Below are 11,048 nucleotides of genomic sequence, written 5' to 3'. Positions count from 1 at the left end.
GCGGTCCGAAGCGGACGGGTGTCTAGGGAGCGATCCCCTCTCCCAGGCACACAACATTGCGGTCCCGCTCATGGCTCGCCCCTACCTCATTCCGGATCTTGTTAACCATAACTGCTAAGGTGGGATCTGCGCTAAAGAATCCACGCACATATAAAGAGGGGACGAGCGCGTGCCTGAAACTTGGAGGCATTGTTGCTCCCCGCCAGGCTTTCGTGTCGTCGAAGAGCTTCTCATTTCTGGCGCTTCACCAAATCGTCGACCAGCCTGTGCGAAAGGAAAGCATTCCGAAAATATTGCGAATTTCTTGTCTTAGAAACGCATAATAAGCACCTCTCCCTCTTTTTTTTTCTTCCTATTCTTTCCCTTATTTCTGCCTTTCATTATGTTAATAAACTTGCGAAGAGCTTGCTGTTGGGCTAGTTTGTACACGTTGTTACGAATGAAAGCATGCCAAAAAACGGACCAAGAAAGAAAGACCTACAGAACGCTGATTTGCGTACGTCAAAACATATCAAGAACGGGGGTGCTGGGCAAGGGAAGCTAAGAAACCACCACAACAAACAGGTTGGAATGCAGGCAGGTGAATGGCCTCGAAAAAAAACGCGGAAATAGAAATATAGGAATTTTAGGGGCCGCCGCGCCGTTCAACAACCCGGTGACAGTTGAAGAGTGCGACAGTGACTAACGGAAAATAATTTTGAGAAGGGGATGGGGTGATGGATACGAGGAGGGGAGGGGGCGGGGACGCGCATAAAAGGCGTCAAGAACGAGGTTGGCGGATATATATATATATATATATATATATATATATATATATATATATATATATATATATATATATATATATATATATATATATATAATATACGGGCATACTGAGAGCGACTCGTCGCTGCCCGATCCCTCAACACCAAACGGCCGCGGCCAGTTGCGTGGCTGAGGCTCACCTATCCCGTCGTAACACGTGCTGCTTGCTGCGTAGAGCCCATCCTAACTACACGTCTCCGCAATTACCGAATCGGCGGGTGTCGGGAGTCACGACACTAATCTTTCGGAGCTACCGGCCCTTATTTTACTGCGAACTACGGATGCCGTAATTTTCACAAAGTCTAAACAAGAAGCAGCCGTGCTTCGGTCTGTCTGCCTCATCAATTTCCGAGGGCGATCAAGTAACAACATACGTCGCGCGATAACTACAATACCATGATCGTAAGTTAATTCCAAACATCTCTTCAAATAAGTAGGACAGCAGGTCACCGAAAGTGAGTGAAACTTGCATCATATGATACTATCGAAGTTCTAGTGCAAAGCTTCGTTCCTGTGTTACAGCGAAGCTGTATATGGCTATAGCTGATGCGTCCGTCCATCTCTTGCCTGTACGCCGAAAACTGCTCCGGCCCAGCCCTAAAATGCGCGAAAAAAGAAGAGAAAGAGAGACTCGCGATTGGCTACGCCGATAGTGACGACTTTGCTCTCGTTGGCACCCGAGCGCGCGCGCAGCAGTTTCTCTCCAACTCCGAAATGGGTAGGCCACGCGTCATGCGTACTCCTGAAGAGCAGGCAGCTTTCGATCAGCAACGTCGCGAGCAGAACGGGGAACGAGCACGTCTACGCCGTGCCGATGCTGCAGCCCGGACGCAAGAACAGGCTTGTGTAGTCGAGCGCAAGCAGCAACTGCGTACCGAGGATCCCACAGTCTACCAAGCCGTCGTTTAATGAACCGTCGGGTCTAACCCAGTGATAAACGCCGGGGCCGCACGTTTCAGCTTCGCTGGTTAACCATCAGTATGGAAAGCTTGAGCAGTGACTTTTTTTTAAATCTAGAATAATATAGTGTGGGCACAACGCCGAAAGCGCGATTTAGTGATAGGCGACTTGCAAAAATAGCGCCCGCCCTCTTCCATACGTATTAGTTGCCCTACCACCCACTGGAAGACCTGATAGTGCGCTGTCTTATTTTTTGTTTGGCCCCGTTTTTAGCGCTTTTTGTAATATATATATATATACTGAAGTAGACGCGCGTATGAAGCGATTTATTGACGTCTCGGCCAGGGTCAGGCCTTCATCAGAATGGACCGAGGCCCCGGCCATAAGAAGGCCCCCGGCCGAAGCGTCAATAAATCGCTGCATACGCGCGTCTACTTCACTGTATATATTTACCCGGATCCAGAAATGCTTTCTTTCTGGTGTATATATATATATATATATATATATATATATATATATATATATATATATATATATATATATATATATATATATATACATACATACATATATATATATATATATATATATATATATATATATATATATATATATATATATATAGAGAGAGAGAGAGAGAGAGAGAGAGAGAGAGAGGAACGTGAAGGAGGAGAAGTGGTAGTTATCAACGGAGGACCCCTTCCCTCCCCCCGAAATTAATTTCTGGCTACGCCACTGATTAGACAGCTTTATTTAACTTAATTGATAAAGTGTCGATGTATTCGTTGTGGAACAGGTAATGACATGACCGATAAGAGCGGCCAAAGCAGTCTAGGACTTGGGTGCGCCTTATTTTCTTTCTCCCCTTTTTTTTCTTTTTCTTTTTTCGACGAAAACAGAAATCTCGCAGTTTCTTTAATACCACGTGACAACGCATCGGCCGCCAGTGATAGCAGTGGTCTGGAACCCAAAACTCGTTATCTAGAACGTTGGGCACCTTACGCGCGTTCACAGCTAGATATTCTTATTTGATAAGGCCATACCTGCTCGCCGATCGCTGCTGCTGACGCGCCGGAGACAGAGAGCAGCCGCTGGTTCCATAGTGTGCTAAGCTATGCCCATATTTGAAGAGGTTTGAGAGCGCTGGAATCCCTGACGCACGGACGGCGTTGTCACGTGACTTTTTTGCAGAAAAGCTCTTAAGGGCTACTTTCCCCACTATCGTGTCCGCGTGTAGAAAAAAAACTATCATCATCAGCACTGGCTCCAGCTACGTCTTCTCCCACCGCTGGCTCGTTGGCGCCCCTCGGCGCTACTGCGAGGACGCGCTCGTGCCACTGCTCCCGCGTTCGTCGTCGCAATTAATTAATTAAGACAATGACGTAACCAATATTTGAGAAATACTTTAATGAACCGTCGAAATTTACCCAGTGATAAAAACACTGGGGCCGCATGTTTCGGCTCCGCTGGTTAACCATCTATACGGAGTGCTTGGGCTAAATGTAGTTTTTTTAGAAAAAAGGACTCCACAAGACCTAGGGATAAAAATAAGTAAGTAATTAATTGAGTTGTTACATGCGCAATTAATGGTGATTGTAATGTTGCGTGATCGGAACACAGTGATAGCCGAAGAAGTGGACTGAAACACGCACAGCTACGCAATAAATGAAAACTCTTGATCATGGATTTTTTTAGTTTAACCGTTCACCATTTTCATCATTTCAGTTTGTCTGTCCCAACACTGGCTAAGGCTGGTTTGTAAATGCAGGAGCCCTAAAGGATCAACACAAAGTGGTGTATCTGCACCATTAAAACACCGAGTTGGCACCTTTACCCAAAAAATGAAAGAAAAAATCACTGCCCAAGCACTCCGTACAGATGGTGATCCAGCGAATCTGCAACGTGCGGCCCCGGTGTTTACCACTGGGTTAATCCCGACGGTTCATTAAACGACGGCGTGGTAGGCTGCCGGATCCCCGGCGCAGTTGCTGCTTGTGCTCGACTGCACGAGCCTGTTCTTGTGGCCGCGCTTCAGCATCGGCACGGCGTAGACGAGCCGATGCTGATCGAATGGTGCCTGCTCCTGAGGAGTACGTATGGCACATGGCCTACCCATTTCGGAGCCGGAAAGAAACTGCTGAGCGCGCGCGCTCGGGTGCGAAGGAGAGCAATGTCGTTACTACTGGCGTAGCCAATTGCGTGTCTCTCTTTCTCTTTCCTTTTTTGGCGCATGCGCATAGCGTTGGGCCAGGGCAGTTTCCGGCGTACAGGCGACAGGTGGACGGATGAATCGGCTAGCCATATACAGCTTCGCTGAAAAATACGCCTATCATAACGCTGCCTCTTACTTACATACTTTAATTGCACCCTATAGACACAGAGGAAACGACCACGTGTTACAAATGCATGCGAAACAGGTACCGGGAAGCTGTTCATCAGTTCATTTGTTTTAGTTTAGCTCTTTGCATACGTGACTCAGCCTGGCAAAGTCGGGCCCTAGTTGATTTCTTCCTGTTGACAACGTTGCACCGTGATTACAACGCTCCATTCTTTATCTGTGGAAGTATGTTTCTCCACAAACTAGACTTACAGAATACCACACGAAGGTTAGCTTTCTTTCTCATGGCTTGAATGTTTAGTGGTCAAAATAATGCACGAGAGAAAAAACATCGAATCTTTTTGGTAGCTTAGCTCCAAATTAGTCCAAGGCCCCCGTTTTGCTTTCCCATTGAGGGGGAAAACATCTCGTATTATGCGTGTACAAATACGGCGTCATCGTTCGGGACCCCGGCAGCGGAGGCCTTGCCGAGTCAAGCGGGGCCGCCGTTTCTGGGCTGTCCCTCGGTGGCGTTGAAGAGCAGCGGGTAGAGCAGCTGGTTGCCGCTGTCGGTCGTGTAAAGGGTTGCGTCGCCCGGATTGTACGTGAGGAACGTGGTGTTGCCGAAAGGGTTGCTGAAGTTGAGCCGGGGCGCGTCCGTCAGAAGAGCGTCGGCGTACAGGTCGTAGGCGAGGCCGACCTCGGTGCTGTGCTCACTCAGGCTGTTCACCGCGTACAGCACGCCGCACACGACGAACAGGTGCGCCACCTGCCGGTGGTCGACGGTCAGGTTCCAGATGTACTCCGGCCTCAGGCTATCTTCGTGTACCTGCGGTCGAGCGAGAAGGGCAAAGACCTGTTCGTTTGACGTAGTTCAATCGCGTGTTTAAGGTTCAGGAATTGAATTGCTGATGAAAGTCTAATCGACTACTTAGAGCAAGATTTCGACATTTTTCTTAAAAAATCAAATCAAGGTGTAACCTGTGTCAATGATTTATGGATGCATTTTAAGGACGCAGTGCGGGAATGTATGTACAGGTACATTCCAACAAAACGCAAGAGAATGGCCCGCAATAACCCTTGGATCACTCGGGACATACTGCAGCTAAAGCGCCGCTTAAAACGCTTGTCACGCCCCAATAGTTGTGTCGATCGTTCTGTGCGCCCGTCAATGCGTACCGAACTTAGGAAAAAAATAAAAGACTCAAAGTACCATTTTTTCAATGTTAAACTACACTATTTTTCATCTAACGCCCCAAGACAGTTTTGGATGCACATAACCGAGAAAAAGAACCCGGTCCGAGAAACCGGAATACCGAGACCAGTGACAACGAGAATATTGCGGAAGCGTTCAACGAGTACTTTGCTTCGGTATTTCTACGCGGTACTGAAGACGATAGCCTAGAATTTTCAGGTTCTGGCTGCGAACTTCCAGACCTTTTTGTTTCCGAAGAAGGTATTCTTTCGTCCCTATTAAACATAGAGATAAAGAAATCTGCTGGTCCTGATGACATACCAAATAATTTTCTTTTTAGATATGCGGAGTGGTGCGCAAAGTATCTGTACATAATATTTAACGAAAGTCTAAAGCAAGGTGTCCTTCCTAACGATTGGAAAGCAGCAAAGATAATTCCCATCCATAAGTCCGGAGATAAACTCAGTATTACTAATTACAGACCCGTCTCGCTTCTCTGCACCGCTAGTAAGGTGATGGAGCACTATGTTTTTAAGCACCTGAGCAGCTTTCTGGAAAACAATAATTTCTTTTCGGAAAATCAGCATGGATTTCGGCGTGGCCTATCTACAGTTACTCAGCTTCTACATATTACCAATGAAGTCATGGCAGCGCTGGACTGCGGCGGGCAAACAGATGTGCTTTTCCTTGATTTTCAGAAAGCATTTGACCGTGTGTGTCACCAAGGGCTAAAGCTCAAGCTACAATGTGCGCTGAAAAATGAACAAATTCTTCGCTGGCTTGACTCTTATTTAACTAATCGAACACAATATGTCCGTATAGGAAACTCATTTTCTTCACCTGCTCCCGTACTTTCCGGTGTATCGCAAGGTTCAGTACTTGGACCTCTTCTCTTTTTGATTTATCTGAATGACTTGTCCTTTGATTCCCCGGTACGACGCCGGTTCTTCGCTGATGATTGTATTGTGTACCACAACATTCAATCACCCCATGATCAGACTGCTATACAGGATTACCTTAATGCAATCGATAATTTCTGTCAATCCTGGCGTATGAACTTAAATGCCTCAAAATGTACTCAAATTATGATTACAAGAAAGAAAGCACCATCAATTTGTACATATAAAATCAATAATGTAGCAATTAGGACGGTTGACAAATTTAAGTATCTGGATGTAGTTATTGACTCGAAGTTAACCTGGAACGCTCATGTCCAATACGTCGTTTCGGCGTCGCTAAGGAAGCTATGGCTAATTAAACACCGGCTCAAACATTGCACTAGTAGGACTAAACTCGCTGCCTACACGACACTCATTAGACCACTGCTTGAATATGCCGATGCTGTCTGGGATCCCCACACAAAGACCGGTGTCAACAACATTGAAAGCGTGCAAAAGAAAGCCCTTAGATTTATTTATAATATTTATAATAGACGAGTCTCGATCACTGATCTCAGAACACGGTCTGGCCTCCCATCGCTAGAATTTCGGCGTAGACTGCATCGCCTACAAACTTTGTTTAATATCGTTAATAAACAAACAAAAATGGATCCCGACATATACATCAATTTTAATAAAACAAGAGAAACCAGACGCAAGCACAGCAAAACGATTGTGATGCCACCGACTAAAACTATTGCTTATCGCTTCTCGTTTTTTCCTCGAACTATAGCAGAGTGGAATGCTCTACCGCAAGAAGTCGCTTGTATGCCCTCGGTTGAATCATTTGTGTCTGCCGTACAATCTTTGCAATGAAGCATGTTCATTTTAGAATCAACATTTTCCTATTTATGTAAATTTTGTACATGCTGCCTTTCCCGATGCAATAGTCTGTACATTTAAGCATTTTTTTATGGTTCCTTGTAACCCATCTTTTTGTTATTTTGACTTGCAGTGCCGACTTTGTATACACTCACTCCTGCCTGGACTGCCAAGAGGCAGTTGGCAGTATCTAATAAATAAATAAATAAATAAATAAATAAATAAATAAATAAATAAATCTGAGCGCTAAGGAATACAGAGTAAAAAAAATACGCGAGCTGATGATACGCCACTGTAATGGCTGAGATGAGCGAGGTATCAGGCGCGCAGGACTGGTAAACGGTATAGCTCTTCAGAAAAAAAACTGAACGAGCAGGGAAATGGTAACGTTTGCCAGAGAATCAGATTGACAAAATAAGTGTTTGAAGGGTAGCGCGAAAACGTACACAGGACGAAAGGAAAACCCGGAGCGACACCAGACTAATCGCTAGGTCCTGCAGCCTTGTGTCTTTCTTTTGCCCTGTGTAGCTTTTCGCGCTCTGCGCTTCAAATATGGTCAGTACCAACGTGTCCAGTTTACTATTCTCCATAATAACGGTAATAAAAGTTCGCAGAGATATTAAATGGGAGGTTGACGCAAGGCGGGTGTACTTTGATATCATCAGTCAAGACCTCCTTCATTAGGCGAACGCAACTTTTCGGACGATGGAGGCGAGGATTGCATTATGGGAGAACGCACTCGGTGTACCTTGAGTATCATCGTGTTGTTGGACCTGCGGCTGGAATAGCTCAGCCACAGGCCGTTCTCGTCGGCCAAGATGTTCACGTAGTTCTTCTGCGCCGCGTACAGGTAGCTGCCGTTGCGGAACACGGCATCGTCCAGCTTCAGGCGAGCGGTCACTCTGAAAGTGTGTCATATCCATTAGGCAATGCCTTGAGATGAATGTCAGATCAGGCGTGATTAAATGCGTAATTTCTTTAAAAGGAAGTGTGACGACCCGGAGATTAATGTATCATCAGAAGGCAAGGAACACCGGAAGGGTTCAGCAAGTTGCTCGCATACTGACGCCGCAGAGAGAGCACTTGTGTCGCAGTATCAGCGAGTTGGTTCAGGACAGCCTTTTAGCGATCGTGCTGTATGTAGCGCCTGGCCATGAAGGACGAACGTAAGGACACCTTTACTTGTGTGTGGCTGCGCATGGTGGATGGCAACATAGGAGAGAGAGAGAGAGAGAAGGCAGGGATGTTAACCAGTCAAGAGTCTGGTTAGCTACCCTACGGTGGGGGAAGGGAGAAAGGGGAAGAGAGAGAAGGGACAACGTAGGAAGTTTCAAAAGAACACTTCGAATTGAAAAGTTTACGAGTACATGAAGATCGAGTATGCACTAAAAGAGTAACCAACAGCCAATGCGAACGATTAGGCATTCATGTGGGCTTGAATCAGGTCAGACAAAAAGCAATTAACTCTATGTCATCCCCAATTAGACATGCTTAACCTTTTAGCACTTTCAGAAAACAGAGGCAGACGTTTTAAATATAGACAGTTAATGAAACTGACGCGATTTCCTGAACCACTTTCCTCTCCGTAAAGCACAGTCAGCCGCGTCTTCTGATTAAGTAGGTTTCTTCAAGTGCTCGTTTGTCAATCCCTTTCTTGAACTTTTAGCAACAGCTTCTTCTTTTTTTTTAGATGGTACCCTTCTCATTCCTTGAATAACAAAGCGTCTAATTGCCTCTTAAAGTCGATGTCCTTTTTTTTTCTAATACCACGCTTTTTTATACACGCTCCTGTGTTCGCATACGATCGAGCTACCGACGCTGTGGTTCGCTGTTGTGCTCGTCTTTAAGATAAGTCGGTGTTCTTTTAGCAAGAGCTTTGCAAGCCTCTAATTTTGTGTGCGCCAAAACGCGTGTTTTACTGAAGCCTGTGGGTGAAGAAGTGGTTGTCGTCTTCCTGCTGTCACGCACACGCTCGCTTCGCGCCCACAGCTTCTCGCCCTACACAAACACGTTAATTCATCTCGTAGTGCTCTGCAGAACCCCAGCCAATGTTGGATAGCCAGCTAGCGGCAAAATTCCCACAGCGCGCAGGACATGCTTTTTTCCCCTCGTACCATGGCGTAAGATGCATTGCTTTAAGGCACTGTTTTCGCCATATTTCGCTGTTTCGTGGAGAATGCAGACGACGTGAAATTGGCTGACCTCGTTCTCCCTGCCCTCGCGCTTAGTCAGTTGATCGATAACAGTGCCAAAAGTCGTTAGCAGCATGGTCACTGCCCTTGACGTCGGGGCGGAGCCCCATTTTTCAAGCAACGTATACACGGGCACTGTTTTCTGGAGGGTTAGCTTTCATTATGAACCTCAGAACGATGTAGAGATGCACACATTAACTGCCGTCGTCACGCTCGACCTTCACCAAATTTCTGCTAGTTTGAGGGACGCAACGCTAATTAAACGACAATGCAGCCAACGCGCGAACAACAGACCAGAGCATGCAACACAGGCAACTGTGTTGCGCGCGTGTACAGCTCTGCTGCCGTCGTCCTTGGTGCACTGCTCAAGTTGATCGCAGACTCCGTAGGTTTGCTTTTCGCCCTACGTTAAGTTGTTCGACGACCAACTTCTCGGAACGCGAAACTATCGTACTATGGTTTCATGCGCCGATGACGCAGGAAGCCTCAAGATCAACGCTGCGGCCATAATGTATTTCAGCTTGTTCCACAGCCCTCTGTCGTGTTGTGTTATACCTCAAGCGACCTGTATAAAATTGGCAACAACATTGTGAAACGTACTATGCAGCACAAGTAGCTATACACATACCTAACCGCGAATCTTTCCTTGTCCTCACATATTAGAGAGTTTTAGCTCAGCGGGTTTACGTTTCGCTCCGCTCGCGGTCTCCACCGTTGCGCCAGCGGAGCGGCTCGCGAAAAAAGAATTTTAGCCCGGCGGATCACTCACCCGCTCGAGCGGAGAGAGCGGGGCGCTCTGCTTCCCCACCTAGTGGTCCGAACAGGAGTTACTGAGAAATGAATTTGAATGACGCTTGCTTTTATAATGCAAGAAATGTTGAATAAAGATATATTACGTGTTCTCAGTACAATATTTCTTAATAATATACTGAGTACTAATGTACGGGTCAGCGCCGCAGTCGCCGTCGTCGATGCAGAACTGCCGGCGTTCATGTTCGCGGCTGCCATCTTCCATTTCCCATACACGCCCGCGCGCGCTTACGCACGCTCGCGCGCTGCGTATACCCTCCGCTGGGGAGTGCTTTCCAGCGGGCGTAAACGCTGCTCCGTAAAACCGCTGGCCGCCTCAGCGTTGTGCGCATGCGCAGTCGAGTCTCCGCTCGCCCGCTCCGCTCCGCTGGCCGTAAACCCGCTGGGCTAAAACTCTCTATTACTTCCATCTGTGCTAACGCATCAAGGTCATTAGGTTATCTACGCTGTAACCTACATAATTCTCTCTCCACTGTACGTAAACTGGCTTATCTCATTTTAATTCGCCCTCAACTTGAGTCCTTGGGTTCAGTTTGGTCCCCGTATCAACAATATCTTATGAACACCTTAGAAGCCATTTAGAGCAGAGCCATTCAGTTCATTTCTCATATATGCAGACACCTATCCAGCATGATACAAATTAAACAAGACGTTCACTTGACCCATTAATTAACTGCTGTGACATTGCTCTTTTATCTCTATTCCACAAATTCATTCACGCCAGTATAACATCCTTTGTACACCTTAATCTCGCGCGTCGAACTTCACGCAGACTTCGTAACAACTTCAGATTGGCAAGCGTGTACGGCGACAATGACGCATTTCATTTATCGGCTCTTCTGCGAGCTATACGTTTGTGGAATGACCTTCCAGATAGCCTTGTATCAAAGTGAGATCACGCAATGTTTTGCGATAACCTTAAACGATATCTATGCTCCAAAATCTATTGTTTTGCGTTTGTCACTTTCCCCACTGCCCGTGCCTATAGTAATGTTGCGGATATGCGCGTCGTGTTTCCTTTCTTTTTTACGTGAAAACAATCTTTTGCCAATTGCATCTATATTACG

The 11,048-nt window shown here is 46.4% G+C and overlaps 1 protein-coding gene across 1 annotated transcript in view; it reads right to left on the bottom strand.

Moving 5' to 3' along the window:
• Positions 1 to 4,133: 4,133 nt before the first annotated feature.
• Positions 4,134 to 11,048, bottom strand: part of LOC142575241 (uncharacterized) — a 62,011-nt gene continuing 55,096 nt past the window's right edge. Inside the window, exons 15-16 of the mRNA XM_075684422.1 lie at positions 7,728 to 7,881; positions 4,134 to 4,853 (exon numbers count right to left, since the gene is read on the bottom strand). Coding sequence (XP_075540537.1) covers positions 4,518 to 4,853; positions 7,728 to 7,881 — 490 coding nt within the window. The 3' untranslated portion in view covers positions 4,134 to 4,517. The remainder of the gene's footprint in view (positions 4,854 to 7,727; positions 7,882 to 11,048) is intronic.

This window comes from Dermacentor variabilis, chromosome 3 (genome assembly GCF_050947875.1).
Source record: "Dermacentor variabilis isolate Ectoservices chromosome 3, ASM5094787v1, whole genome shotgun sequence".
Classification (NCBI taxonomy): Eukaryota; Metazoa; Arthropoda; class Arachnida; order Ixodida; family Ixodidae; genus Dermacentor; species Dermacentor variabilis.
The sequence above is the reverse complement of the archived record's forward strand: the minus strand, read 5'-3'. Positions and strand labels throughout refer to the sequence as shown.